This window comes from Ruditapes philippinarum, unplaced genomic scaffold (genome assembly GCF_026571515.1).
Source record: "Ruditapes philippinarum isolate M1 unplaced genomic scaffold, ASM2657151v2 ctg84_1_1_1_1, whole genome shotgun sequence".
In the NCBI taxonomy this organism is placed as follows: Eukaryota; Metazoa; Mollusca; class Bivalvia; order Venerida; family Veneridae; genus Ruditapes; species Ruditapes philippinarum.
This window is the reverse complement of record NW_026865113.1, coordinates 159,960-175,823: the sequence shown is the minus strand read 5'-3', so window position 1 is coordinate 175,823 and position 15,864 is coordinate 159,960. Positions and strand designations below refer to the sequence as shown.

General features: G+C 31.9%; 1 protein-coding gene across 1 annotated transcript in view; it reads left to right on the top strand.

The window, feature by feature from the left end:
* LOC132727879 (dynein axonemal heavy chain 3-like) overlaps positions 1–15,864 on the top strand; it is a 77,732-nt gene that overhangs the window by 35,238 nt on the left and 26,630 nt on the right. Inside the window, 18 exon segments of the mRNA XM_060713468.1 lie at positions 4,329–4,499; positions 4,772–5,034; positions 5,356–5,557; positions 5,852–6,064; positions 6,430–6,544; positions 6,956–7,151; positions 7,409–7,624; positions 7,812–7,995; positions 8,388–8,479; positions 11,328–11,682; positions 11,993–12,215; positions 12,510–12,640; positions 13,065–13,247; positions 13,636–13,875; positions 14,128–14,289; positions 14,471–14,596; positions 14,844–15,001; positions 15,286–15,550. Coding sequence (XP_060569451.1) covers positions 4,329–4,499; positions 4,772–5,034; positions 5,356–5,557; positions 5,852–6,064; positions 6,430–6,544; positions 6,956–7,151; positions 7,409–7,624; positions 7,812–7,995; positions 8,388–8,479; positions 11,328–11,682; positions 11,993–12,215; positions 12,510–12,640; positions 13,065–13,247; positions 13,636–13,875; positions 14,128–14,289; positions 14,471–14,596; positions 14,844–15,001; positions 15,286–15,550 — 3,495 coding nt within the window.

Sequence of the window (15,864 nt, the reverse complement as noted above, 5' to 3'; positions counted from 1 at the left end):
TCAAAATTTCACCATTTTTATGTTTAAATGTTGAGTCCTCTTTAAGCTGATGCTAGGGGACGGTAGTTTACACTTGAAAGTACCGTCCATGAACAGGCTCGATCAAACGGAGCCTGCAACATATTCAATTTTTTTTCCACTTTCTTTAAGGATTCTTATTTTCTCTTTTACGAAAACATTTCTAAACAAATCATAACTTTTTATTTTGTTCATATAACTTAACCATTAAAGGGAGACACAGGCAAAATTTTCATTTCTTAGTTTTAAATTCTTCATACATTATTCTGTAAATGCCCTCAAAATGAATATATTAGACGGTCAAAGGAACAAAACTTTTCTCCATATAAAGAATAAAATAGTGGTTTCCTAACTTGAACCGCGTGGGTCAGGTTAGAGCGTTAGGTTTTCACAATAGATGTCACAGTGAACTCTGTAAACGTTAAAGAACATCTCAAATGTATCACTTAGCTTTGTTTAAGTCACACAATATCCACAATATATGTTATTGTCATTTCAAGGGTTAGTTCAAGTCACCTGACTTGTTTTTAAAACTATTCGGTGATTCTATTGGCGTCTAGATTTTGTTCAACATATATAGATATATTTACGCTTAAAACCCAAAAATATATAGAATTTAAACAGAAATTCATGCTATGCCATTTTTAGAGTAATTTGAGTACATAAGATCATTTTAATATTTTTGTGCCCCCACGTTAGTGGCGGGCATTTAGATTTACCCTTGTCCGTCCGTCCATCCGTCCGTCCGTCCTTCCGTCCGTCCTTCCGTCCGTCCGTCCGTCCGTTCACTTTTGTGTCGCACGTAACTCAAAAAGTATTTGACCTAGAGTCATGAAACTTTACAGGAATGTTGATCAGCATGTGTAGTTGTGCACCTGGGTATTTTCGTCTGGATATTTTTAGTATTTTCAGAGTTATTGCCCTTGACTTAGTAAAATTTTGCAATTTTCAACTTGTGTCGCATGTAACTCAAAAAGTATTTGACCTAGAGTCATGAAACTTTACAGGAATGTTGATCAGCATGTGTTGTTGTGCACCTGGGTATTTTCGTCTGGATATTTTTAGTATTTTCAGAGTTATTGCCCTTGACTTAGTAAAATTTTGCAATTTTCAACTTGTGTCGCATGTAACTCAAAAAGTATTTGACCTGGAGTCATGAAACTTTACAGAAATGTTGATCAGCATGTGTAGTTGTGCACCTGGGTATTTTTGGCTGGATATTTTCAGTATTTGTAGAGTTATAGCCCTTGACTTAGTAAAATTTTGCAATTTTCAACTTGTGTCGCATGTAACTCAAAAAGTATTTGACCTAGAGTGATGAAACTTTACAGGAATGTTGATCAGCATGTGTTGTTGTGCACCTGGGTATTTTCGTCTGGATATTTTTAGTATTTTCAGAGTTATTGCCCTTGACTTAGTAAAATTTTGCAATTTTCAACTTGTGTCGCATGTAACTCAAAAAGTATTTGACCTAGAGTCATGAAACTTTACAGGAATGTTGATCAGCATGTGCAGTTGTGCATCAGATATTTTCGTCTGGATTTATTTAGTATTTTTAGAGTTATTGCCCTTCACTTAGAAAATTTTTGCAATTTTTAACTTGTGTCGCAAGTTACTCAAAAAGGATTTGACATAGTCATTAAACCTTATGGGCAGGTTGCTCAGCATATTTAGATTTGCACCTTGGGTTTCGCTTGTGGATTTATCCAGTATTTGTAGAGTTATTTCCCTTGACTTAGTAAAAAGATTGACAGAACAGTGGCGCGGTGGGGGCACCCGTGTCCTATGGACACATTTCTAGTTGTCATTATTTTGCCTGAATATCCCTTTAAAGAGACATTTTTCTATGTTTGGAAAGTAGTTGACATTTGCAGTCTATCATTTGTTTAAATTACATGTATTGGTATACAGGAAGTGGGAGGTGGTTCTAGAAGGAGGCGTGGCTCTGTAACTTTACAGTTGGTTGCTGATACTCTTAATACAGACCAACCAGCGAATGTAAATACATTTACTGTCGTGAAATGGTGCTTTTGGTACATTCTTGTCAGAAACACACACACATATGTTCAGAGTCTATGTAACATTAATATGTTTCTATAGAAACAGGTTGCTATAGTTGGTCACTGCAGTTTATTGTCGCACCAGTGATGTTGCTTCTGTGTGATGTCATAAAATTGATTTGATCATTTTCAGACAGATCTAGTTTATGTTTTTACTGTTATGTCCAAACATGAACCTAGAAAATTAGTTTATTTAATTATTTTTGTATATTTCAGTAAAGACTTTTTCCTTTCACTCTGTAGATTCTTTGTTCCTGAACGCAGATGCTTCCTTGTTATATTGCTGTCTTCTAATGATTTAGTTTGTTTTTCAGTGTATAGAATCTGATTGGGATTTTAGGATAACTGAGTTTGATGATAAACATGCATTGTTTATTTGTTTTATTTTTATATGACTAACATAACCCATGTTTCAGTACTACTTGAGGATCAGCTTCATGCCAAGACAGTTACTGTCATTGTTACGGAGTGGTGTAAATATAACAGAGGAATCCTCTAAATCTTCCGATCATTCCAGAGTAATGTTTTTTCTAAAGGAGTGATTGTACAGTATTCCACAGGGTGAATTTTACATTCTTATTTCACAGAATGTGCAAGGAATATTTTGCATGAATAAATTTTAGGTCACAGTTTATTTAGAGTATAAAATCCACAAATTTTATATTTCCAAATGCTGTAGATTTTATTTTGTTCTTAAAGATTTGATAAGAAGATTTCTACGATGTTCCGTTTTATTGTAATGCTAAAATTAGAAAACCTTTGTCATATTGCCAGGTCAACCTTTATATTTGTTCATTCAGGCCATGCTAAATACTGATAAATTTTCAAATTTTTGTTGTAATATCTTTAATATTGATAACAAACTGTTCCAAAATGGAAGTGTTTTAAGCTTATTCAGCAAAGTTGCTAGATGTTTAGTTAAGTATGCTGTTTTATTGAGGCATTGAATTAACTTCAAACTTTTTGTTAAAAATCTACAGCATTTGCTTTCATTTTCAGGATATCAGCATGACAGTGTAGATAAAAGAATTGTGTGCATGACAATTTAGAATGTTTTACTTGTTCATCACCGTTTTGTACATCACAAATTCAAATAGTTTTAGAAATTCATCCACAATTATGGATGACCCTTTGTTCAATACATGTGTAGAATGTACTGTGAACATAAATAAAGTTCTTTGCTCATTATAACCTGAAAAGTGTAAGTTTTGCTCTTAAAAATAATATAATCATTTTCAAAAGAAATAAATCATCCTTAGGTAATAATTCATTGCTATAACATTAATTTACTAAAAAGATTGTGCTAAATAGTATTCAGTGAAAACAATAAAATAAAACTGCTAAATAGTATTCAGTGCAAAAAAAAGTTAAAAACAGAAAAAAAAAAACAACACATACGATGTCATTCTTGGTAGTGTATTGGTTTTTGTAAACATTTGCCTTACATATTTTGCAATACTTAATATTTCAAATTGTTGTTGACAGATATATATCTAAAATTATCACCTTAATGATGAGCATATTGCTTTCAATTTATAATTTTTCCAAAATACATCACATTTGTTATATTGTTGTGATATATGTAATACACATAACTCATTTTCATGTCCTCATATTTTTCACATATCAACACTGTATATTACATTTTATTTAACACTGAATATACATTTTTAGTTTTGTATGGAAACAAGCATTTCAAATTGATTTTTCAATATCATTTGTATTATAATCATTTTTTTATACATAGTTTGATTGTCTTTTTTCTAATCTTGAAAATTTGTTTATAAAAGTATAATTACCCTATTATAGAATAAATATCTTTTATGCACTATTTAGTTTAGTGAAACTTCAACTTTGACTTGTACATTATAAGGATGATGTTATAATAATTATATGAAAAACTTATTGTTTTTTCTTACCAAGAAAACTATAAGTTTTATAGATATATAGAATACAATAATACAGTTATAAAATTGTCTTAAAGGCATGTCTTATAATAAAGTTATATTTACATGTTTCTCTGTGTCAGGATATCCAAAGTGTATTTAGCCATATAATTCCATATTCGAGCATTTGAATAACCTAACATAGTATTTATAACAACTACAAAGAAGTAGGAGAAAGCATTTTTTATTCTTTTTTTTAAAAATTCTTAAAAGCTTATAGAGGAAAAACAAAATGATAGGTGGAAGACTATTGAATAAGAATTGTTCAAGAATATCAAGTAACATATGTTTGACTGACTTTCAGGGTGTGAGTATTTTGTCTAGTGTTGATGAGATACAGATGTTATTAGATGATCACATTGTGAAAGCCCAGACTATGAGAGGATCTCCGTTCATCAAACCATTCGAACAGGAAATGAAGGAATGGGAGGAGAAACTCATCTCTATGCAAGACATCATGGACGAGTGGTTGAAGGTCAGTCTTGTCTTATTATATACATGTACTAGTTTCATGCACATAAAATTATGGTTGAAAATTGAATTTCTTTTATTTATTCACATTTGCTAAACTTTTTCTTGAAAAACAAAGTTTTTGCAATTTAGATAATACTTATATGGTAAGTGTTAAATTACCAATTTGTTTTCATGAAAATTTTATATGAAATTGATTTCATAAAAGTGTATTTATAATACACTTATAGAATTCTAGATGTTCAGTGTTATAGTAACCAGTGATATTTATTACAGTGCCAAGCCACATGGTTGTATTTGGAGCCAATCTTCAGTTCGGAGGATATCATGGCACAGATGCCTGAGGAAGGCCGCAAGTTTGGTATTGTAGACAGTATCTGGCGTGATCTTATGACAGAGGCCATCAAAGATAACCATTGTTTGGCTGCCACTGACCAGAATAACATGTTGGGAAGATTGAGGGAAGCTAATGTCTTGCTGGAAGAAATCCAGAAAGGTCTCAATGCATACCTGGAGAAGAAACGTCTATACTTTCCGAGGTAAAATTGTGAATGTTTAACAGAAATTTAATCTTAAAAACATAACTTATACTGCAATACAAGTATGAGAAAATTAATCTGTCCCAATGTTTAAGGTTTTTTTCTCTTTGCTTCAGGAGACTAATGGTACAGAAAAAAACTGCTTAATTTTTCAAAACTGGTACATGTACCATTCTTCTACAAATTGGGCATTATTTAGAGTAAAACACTTTCAAACTTATAAGAAACAACTAAAACTATTCAGATATTGCCTTTAGGTAAAGTATCTTCATATACTTGTCCAAGCATCACAAATTACAAGTAATGACTTATTTATTTCAGATTTTTCTTCTTGTCTAACGATGAGCTATTGGAGATATTGTCTGAGACCAAGGATCCACTACGTGTACAGCCTCACTTGAAGAAATGTTTTGAAGGTATAAGTCGCCTAGAATTCTCTGACCAGCAAGAAATCTTGGGAATGGTGTCAGCTGACAAGGAAACTGTACCGTTCAATACAAAAATCTTTCCTGCTAAAGCAAAGGTATGTTTTATTTAAGGCAATGCAAAATAAATTTGCATCTTTTGAATTGATAATACTAATTTTGATTAATTATAATTCTGACTTTATTTTTATCAAATTCAAATTAATACACACTTGTAGGTCTGCTACTGCTACAGGAAATTATGAGGTACATTTCTAGAGTATTAGAGTATTTTTCTTCAAGATACAATAAAATAAGAAGGAAAAATTCTTTAATAATTAAGAAAATTAGAGAGAAAAAAAATCTTTTTTTATCACTAAGTATACATTATATTGTGATATATAATTATTTAGGGTATGGTAGAGAAATGGTTGTTACAAGTAGAGGATGTAATGATCAGCAGTTTACGTAAAGTTGTCATTGACTCAAAGAATGTATATCCTACCACACCCCGTAACAACTGGGTGTTACAGTGGCCAGGACAAGTTGTGCTGTGCGTGAGCTCTATGTTTTGGACTACAGAAGTTGTAGAAGCCATGGAGAAGGAGGGAGGCAATGGTTTAGCTGTAAGTAATTGAATTGAACTTTCTTGAGGCAAATTTTTCATTTTTCTTTTTTTTTAGTTGAATAATTTAGTTGAATTGTGCAAATTCAAACACTGATGATTTTGGGTTTTTTATGTGTGCATGTGTGTGTTTTTCTAAGAATGTAAGTATAGTTTATTAAAAAGTCCTTTGTTAAGTAAATAGACGATGTTGAATGAATGTAAGTTCAATACTGCATTAATTGAACATTAAGTTGGATAAAAATTATATTATGGGAGCCGTGCAGTACCATTTTATGGAGTCGCAAAAGCAGCATGGGTATGTGATAAAGATGTATTTGTATCAATAGGCCAGTAAAGTGTACATATTTTTGTATATGATAACAGGACTACTTGTTGGTGTTGAACAAACAGATTGATCAGATAGTAGAACTTGTACGTGGCAAACTAGAGAGTGGTCACAGGACAACACTAGGTGCTCTCACTGTACTTGATGTACATGGTATGATTCCTTTATTACTTTCTAAACTTCATATTGTACTGTATTCATGTGTAGAACTTCAAAAATAGATGTCTTTGTCCAAATAGTAAAGATATCAGTCTTTTATCTCACATATGTGCCATAAATGAAAAAAAAAACCCAACAATTTTAATGTTTTCAGGATAAATTTAACATTATTTAATACAAAATATTTGTTTGCATTGAATCCAAACATAGAACTGAGCATATAAGGGCTGTAAGGAACTTGTGAAGATAAAAAAATAATGTATTCATGAGATTTTTCAAAAATCAACTTTTCATCACTTTAGTGTAATAACGGGTTAACTCCTAAGGAGTTAACCTGTTACTGCACTAAGATGACATTTGTTTGCTAGATGATATGGAAAATCAAAATATTTGTGTTTATTGTAGCTCGTGACACAGTTGCTGATCTTGTAAAGAAAAAGGTAAATAGCCCACTAGAGTTTGAGTGGCTGGCACAGTTACGATATTACTGGGAAGATGATGTTATTGTGCGTATGATCACCACTGATATTGGTTATGGGTACGAGTATCTGGGTAACACTCCCAGGCTGGTCATCACACCTCTAACTGACAGATGTTACAGGTAAGCTGTCAATGTTTGGCATATTTGTGTAATTGTTATCATTCTTTTGCATCAAAGCATTTAAAACTTTGGAAAACATTTGCATACCACAAGAAACACATTAACCACATACTAATTCATCATTGTTTAATGTTTGGTAGTATTATGTTTTAATTTAGTGCCAGTGACTTTCAGTTAATATATACTGTGCTGTCTTTGAAAAGTATTTGATATACATGTGATAAAGGTTTACATTGTTTCCTTTTTTTACTCTTTAGAACATTAATGGGCGCATTGAAGTTGAACCTGGGAGGTGCACCAGAAGGTCCAGCTGGTACTGGCAAGACGGAAACCTGCAAGGATCTTGCCAAGGCTGTCGCTAAACAATGTGTGGTCTTTAACTGCTCAGATGGTCTTGATTACAAAGCTATGGGGAAATTCTTCAAGGGTTTGGCACAGGCTGGTGCTTGGGCTTGCTTTGATGAGTTCAACAGGTAACTATGAATGATATGCAATTTTATGTAATGTCAATAGATGGTCAGTAAAACAATAGTGTAAGAATAATGTTATTCACCTTATTTAAATTTTTGAATCTTGTTGGTAGTAACTTCTAGATTACTGATGAAAATATTAATTTGTTTTTTTTTGGGAAATATTTAGGATTAATTATTTATTTTTCAGAATTGAGTTGGAAGTGTTGTCAGTGGTGGCCCAGCAGATTGCCAGTATCCAGCGAGCTGTTGCTGCTCACCTCAAGAGATTTGTATTTGAAGGAACCGAATTGGCTCTGAACCCTACATGTACAATGTTCATAACAATGAACCCAGGTTATGCTGGTAGACAGGAACTTCCCGACAATCTTAAGGTAATCTAGAAAAGATAAATAGTAAAAACTCTTATTTCTTGTATGATGTGATATGACTTATATTGATAACCTTATGTATAAACTATTAAGATAATACATTTATAAAGTAACCTGAGTAGAACAAGTGATAATTTACAGTATAAAAAAATCAGTAAAATACTTATAGTTGCCAATCCTTCATTAAACAATGATACAGTGGTGAATCCTTAAATAAACAATAGTTTTTCAGTTGCTTTTATATTTGAAATCCAGGCTTTTTTCAGATTTTCTGAATGCTATACATGTGTTATAACTACTTATAATTAGTTTGATAAATATCTTCCCAGCTTTGGAGGAGAAAATGTCTACCTACCATATGATATGAAAATTAAAATAAGGTAAATATTTTGTAGGTGTTATTTAGAACTGTAGCTATGATGGTGCCAGATTATGCTATGATTGGTGAAATCAGCTTGTATTCCATGGGATTTGTTGATGCCAGAAGGTATAATGATTGTTGAGATTCATAAAACATGATAATTTATAGACTCTGACAAGAGTTTTTTTCTCTTTTAGAAAAAATGAAAAACAACATAATTATTTTTTAAATACTTTCATAGGCATAAACACTCAAAATGTAGTCTAAACAATTGCATTATACTGTAAACAATTATATTATACTATAAAACCATTTTTTTTCTATTGAAACCTGGTTATCAACATGACTACAAGTTATTGGTTTATATTTGGGATGGTATAAGGAAATATCAGATTTTTATCATTAACTTCCATTATCTGGGGGAACACTGATCGTTTAACTTAAAGCTATTTCTGTTATATAGAGTATAAAATTACTGCAATTTTCAGTTTTAAAAGATTTGATATACACCTTTTTTTTGGTACAATTTTAAATGACTTTTTAAAGCTCATTTTATTGACTTAAATTTTAAATACTAGTATGATATCTCTTCAAGATATAAATATTTGTATATACATGTATAAAGTTGATTTCTCCTCACAAGTTCTGTATTTTACTATAAAGTTGCCTTATATGAAGATTTGGTTTCTAGTTATTACGCTAAACCTGAAGAAAGAGCTGAAATAGAAATGACGGGTTTTAATAACAAAACTTCTGATAGTGGTCAAAGGTAGAAGGGCACTTAAATATGAACAATTCATGTCCAACAAAATTGTGTCTTGTATTGTTGTAGAGATAGGATATGCAACTTTTTTCATTTTATATTTATTTTTGATTTTAAAAGAATTATGGCGTTTAAGAATTTGATGCTTCGGTTTTTAGCTCGACTTTTCTATGAAAAGGGGAGCTATCCTACTCGCCCCGGCGTCGGCGTTGACGTCACACCTTGGTTAAGTTTTTCGTACCACCCCACTTTATTTCAGAAGTATTACAAGTATGGCTTTGAAACTTACCATACTTGTTCACCATCATAACCTCCATCTACAGACAAGAGTACATAACTCTGTCAAGGTTTTTGACAGAATTATGGCCCTTTTTTGACTTAGAAAGTGTATTGAGCTTGGTTAAGTTTTTTGTACCACCTCACTTTATTTCAAAACCATTGGAGGTATTGCTTTGAAACTGACCATACTTGTTTACCATCACGACCTTCATCAACAGACAAGAGGACATAACTCTGTCAAGGTTTTTGACAGAATTATGCCCCTTTTTGACTTAGAAAATACATTGAATATGGGTAAAATCCACTTATTGCCTTAACCCTTTGAGATATTGCTTTGAAACTTTTAATGCTATTTCACATCATTACCCCATCTGTACGCAAGAGAAGGTAACTCTGTCAAGGATTTGTTTTAAAAATTAAGGCCTTTTATCGACTTAGAATCTTGGTTAAGTTTTTAGTACCAGTCCACTTTTTGACTGAACTGTTTGAGATATTAATTTGAAAGTTGGAATACTTGTTTACAATCATGATTCCCAAACATGTCCAGGAGAAGGTAATTCTGTCAAAGATTTTATTTGAATTATGGCCCTTAACTGTCAATGTTTTGTATTATAGGCAAGCACTAAAAAATCTAAAAAAATTCATTCCTATCCACTTGTTCACTTTACCATAAATTATGTCATATAAACATTGCTGTAATATTCAAGGGTATCAAACAACTAGTTCACTTTAAAAATACAGAGATTCTTGTATTGCCTTTTACTGCAAAAACTTTTTTTATTGGCAAGCAATAAAAAAGTCGAGCGCGCTGTCTTACGGACAGCTCTTGTTATGTTAGTATCAGGCTTTGTAAAATGCTTTTTTCTCCAACGAAATAAAGGAAAAAATTTTAAAATCATAGTTATAAGATTAATTTTACTATACACTGTATATAAACAGCACTTTGCCTTTTAAAACTTGACCTTTATAAATCTGCTGAATTTGTGTAATGAAGTTCGGATTTCGGATGAGTTCATATGACAATTATGAAATTTTGTTACCAAAGTATAAAAATTAAGTTACCAACAATAAAGAGCCTGGCAAGAGTGCTTGGATTTGCAGACTGGCCTGGCTCTATACTGGGTGCAAAAGCTAATTACTTTGGGTGAGTTAATATTGAAAGTATTCAACTATTGATACACCCTAGGTGAAGTTAAGATAGTCATATAATTAAATTTGGACATTGACTTTTTAGTTTTGTGTTTTAGTTATTACACTCTAAAAGAAGATGCTCCCAGTCTTGATGGCCATAGTATAAGTGGTCAAAGGTATCGGTGGTCATCGTTAAAAATACCTTTTTACCCCTTGACAAATGTACTTCAATCTTGCAAACCATGTCTTCCTTACATTACCTACTTTTTATTGTTCCCACATCATACTGTAAATTTAGAAAACTTAAAAAAAAATTCATTCTGATATTGACTGTTTTTCTCTAAGAAGTTAACTGTATAGATATATGCACTTTGTAAAATTTTTGTCTGTACCTGTAATGTTTACTGTTGTGAAAAAAGAAGATTAAAAGTTTTGTAAAGCAAAGTTATGAATCAATGCACGGATTGTTGTCGTCTGTGTCTAAATAATTCTCTTCAAAATGTATTCATTTTGAATGGTATTCTTTGAATTTGTATATGAAAAAAAGCAACATCTTAATTTAAACATATACAGTGAATTTTTCAGAGATTATTTTTGAATACTTACTTGAGTATGATTATTAAATTAAAGTTTAATGTTTCCCTTTTCAAGGGCAAACAGTTCACTATTTGCTTCCCTTTTATTTATAAATTGTATTTATAACATATATCTTATCTTTTTTTCAGACAGCTGTTTTTGATGTTGTATTTGAGTATATAGTTATTTCTTATTTTGATACATGTATGTGTTTATTATTTACAGTTTGGCTGGTAAAATTGTAGCGACATATCGTCTATGCTCAGAACAGTTGTCATCTCAGCACCATTATGATTACGGTATGAGGGCTGTAAAATCTGTGCTCACTGCTGCCGGAAATCTCAAACTAAAATACCAACAGGAAGACGAGGCAGTTCTACTGCTGAAAGCTATCATGGACGTCAATCTTCCCAAGTTTTTGGCTCAGGACGTGCCCTTGTTTGAGGGTATCATCTCAGATTTGTTCCCTGGAGTAGAAAGTCCGAAACCTGACTATGGAGTATTCCTGGAAGCTCTAAAAGACAACATTGCTAAGAGGGAACTACAACCAGTGCCATGGTTCATAGACAAAATCATTCAGGTGAGATTATTATTAAATTGATATGAAATCTGTAATCAAGATACAGTCTAAATAAAAATAAATGTCAAAAGAGACCTAACCGTAAAGTATTATGGTGACTGAATAACTAAATTCTTACAAGTTGTATCTTATTTATTTTGAGAATATTCATATTTAAAATGTTAAAGTTAATTCAATTGTTCTATTTTGGCCAAGTAACGAAATGTATCTACAGTATCCAGTTAATTCCATGATATGCTTGATACAAAGTTTTCTTTGGCCTTTTTGGGTTGATTTGTTGACAGTGAACACACTGTGATATATACTTCAGGTTTATGAGATGATCCTTGTACGTCACGGTCTTATGGTTGTTGGAGAACCTCTTGGTGGGAAGACACAGGCGTGGCAGGTCCTGGCTGATGGTTTATCAGACCTGTGTGTGTCTGGACTGTACCCAGAATTTAAAACCATATACAGAATTATCAACCCTAAATCTATCACAATGGGTCAGTTGTATGGTTGCTTTGACCCAGTCTCTCATGAATGGACTGATGGTGAGTACATTGTAAAATCAAAGCATTAATGATGAGTTCAGTCTTAGATTTGGAATTACCAGTTGTAATGATATATTAAATAAAGAGCTCCTCAAAAATATCTAATTATTTAAAAAAAGAAAAGAAAAAGAAATTGATAATGCATTATTACTCTTGAAACTATTAATTGATTAGGTTTAAGTTGTGTATCTAAACATGAAAGTTGCCACATGGTATTTACTGTGGCTGTTTCAAAACCCAATAAGAACACTAACAAAGAGAAAATGTATATATTTTTTAATGTTCTGTAAACAGGTGTGTTAGCAAACACTTTCCGAGAGTACGCTAGTAACCCAAATGAGGACAGGAAGTGGATTTTGTTTGATGGTCCAGTAGATGCTGTGTGGATTGAGAACATGAACACAGTACTAGATGACAACAAAAAGGTATGTTGTGTCATTTATCAACATTAATGCAAATAGGAATAAATGTAATTTTTCATTTTTCTGGTAAAATTTACTTTCTTTCAGTAGAATTGATATTAAATTCAACATTGAATAGCAAATTGATATATGGCAGAAAAGAAAGTTTAGATTAATTTACCATGATTTTTATTTACACAAACCAAAAGAAAAAAATATATTTAGTACCTCACCTGGTCAAGACTTCATTATGTAATAAACTTAATCCTTTGCTACCAGTAAGCATATTCTACCACTATTTATGAAGGCCAGCATGAAATAACATAAGTCTATCAAGATTCTTTACTGTTAGCCATTGAAGAAAACAATGCAGTGTACAAAATTCTTATTATTATATTACAAATGTTGAGAAGAGTAAAGATTATGTGAAATTATTTAAATTATTCAGCTGTGTTTGATGAGTGGTGAGATCATTCAGATGTCCAACCAGATGAATCTGATATTTGAGCCGGCAGATCTAGAGCAGGCTTCACCTGCCACAGTAAGCAGATGTGGTATGATCTACCTAGAACCTCACCAGATGGGCTGGAAACCCTCAAAGGAAACATTTATGCAACATAGATTACCCAAGGTTAGTAAAGAATAAAAATATTTTGTTTAACTTTCGGTTGCTTTGTAAATGTTTACACATACCAGACTATTAGTTATTCAAGTTATAGGTTTTGCTTTAATTGATTAAATTAATGAACTTTGAAAATATGTTTAGTTTAGAATTTACATGTAATTAATTGCAGTAATCTTACTCTATATGATGCTATATGAAAGGTACTATGATAACTGCTAATATATAAAATATGTTAGTTGTCTGTTTTCAGAGACGTCTTTGTATACTTAAAATTCTAATGTAATATGATGTTGTATATAAAATGGCATAAATTTCAAGGGAGGTAACATATACTTATCTGTAATCAAAAAATAATATGTATGTGTTAAAAATATTTTATTTTTTTGTTTGACAGGGTTTGTCAGAAGAACAACTAGGTCTAGTGAATGATTTGTTTGAGTGGCTGATAGATCCTTGTCTGTATTTTATACGTAAGAACTGTAAATCTTTCCTTGTAACATCAGAGATGCATCTTGTACAGTCTTTAATGAATCTGTACCTGTGTCAGATGGATGAAATCAGGGCTACTCTAGAGTTACAGGGCAAGGAGACTGATGATGGTGCACCTCAGGCTAATGTCCTCTCAGCTCAACAGGTATAGTCACCTCTCTGTTCTCATACAGTTCCATGTTTGATAACTTAATTAAACATATTTTAGTTTTATCAAGTAATCAAACTTTACTAAGCTTTAAATTTTAGTTGTCTAGTTTAAGTGTAAGGTAAGGGATTTTAATTCAAAATTTTAGAATGATGCAGCCATGAGTATATACTTGTGTCATACTTTATTGCTACTATGCTATGAATCATGAAGTTAATAATTACATATATTTTTATATCTTCACTTCAGGTAACACTACATCTGCAAGGAATGTTTTTATTCTCTCTAATCTGGTCCCTTGGTGCAGCTCTACAAGGAGATAGCAGGAAGAAGTTTGACGGTTTCTTCAGAAACATTATAAATGGCACAGATGCTGACTGTCCTAAACCAAAGAGTATCAAAATAACAAAGGTAGGAACATACTGCAAACATATATAGTCTGGTTTACATTATTTTACATTGGAATAACTAAGTATTTTAGATAGTACAACAAATTTAGTTTTAGGTATCTAGTCGCCTATGCACATGTAGTAATATAATGCAAATGTTTTATTTAAGTGTTGAAACTATGATATGATTTACCTTTCTACAGAGTAACACAATCCCAGAAAGGAACACAATTTATGACTTCTGTTTTGAAAAGAAGGGACCAGGTCAGTGGATTGACTGGATGGATACATTAGATAAAGGGCAATCTACAGTGGCTGCTGATGCTAAAGTAAGTCAACTCAATTCTTAACAAGGTTCTAGGGTTTTCTTATGTGGTATTTTCATTCACCTACTGATTGTTTACATACAAAGAGAGCATTTTTAGGCTTTACACACCAAAAATAAGTAATCTGCTTTTTGATAATGATATTCTTGTTTTATATACTAGTAAAAGTGATTGTTTTCTATTAGTTTTTCTTATAATACTCCATTCATTGCAATATAATACTTGATGTAAATACCATTATTATAAACAGGTGAGTGACCTGATTATTCAAACCAATGAGACAGCAAGACAGACATTCTTCCTCAATACATTTATATCACATGAGAGACCCCTCCTGTTTGTTGGTCCAACTGGTACCGGAAAATCTGCCATAACCAACAGTTATCTATTGTCATTGCCGAAAGATGCGTAAGTTTTCTGCTATTGTATGTTTAACATTTTAAAAGGCTACATCTTGTCTTTATATCTGGTCATGCATGAGTTCAGTTTTTCCTTGTCACAAACGTTATAGTTATTTCAAGAGCAGTTCTCGTACTGAAAGATTTACTGCTAGTTTTTTTTTTTTATATGTAAATTTTTGTCTTCGTCACAAGTACATGACAAATATTTAAAGAAAATCTCTTTGATTTTTTATTTTTGCTTGAAAACATTTTTGCTTTAGATTGCATACATGAATAATATTATGTTTACAGCTATGTACCAAACTTGTTGAACTTCTCTGCAAGAACATCCGCCAACCAGACACAGGATATTATCATGTCCAAATTGGATCGTAGACGTAAAGGTGTGTTTGGACCTCCGATGGGGAAGAAATCTGTCGTATTTGTTGATGATCTCAACATGCCACAGAAGGAGAAGTACGGAGCACAACCACCTATAGAGTTACTCCGACAGTGGCAGGATCACGGCCATTGGTACGATAGAAAGGACACATCTAAGCTGTTCCTTGTTGATGTGGTACGTCAACTTTTAAAAGTCAAATTCTTGCTTGTTAAATTCTAATTTTGAAGATTTCTTAAGAGCCAAAATGCTGTTATGCTTTGGACTTATTGTATGTTGTATGTATGTACACATTTCATTCAATAAATAGGTGATACAGCAGTAGTTTGTTTATTCATTTAATGGAAAGATATATGTATTTTGTTGCAAAGACTATTAGGAATAATCATCTAGCAATGTATATGAATAAAAATTGAACCTGCTTATATAACTATAGGTCTGATATGGACTAAATGTTACTTATGACAATGTATGTATGTTACTATATTTAA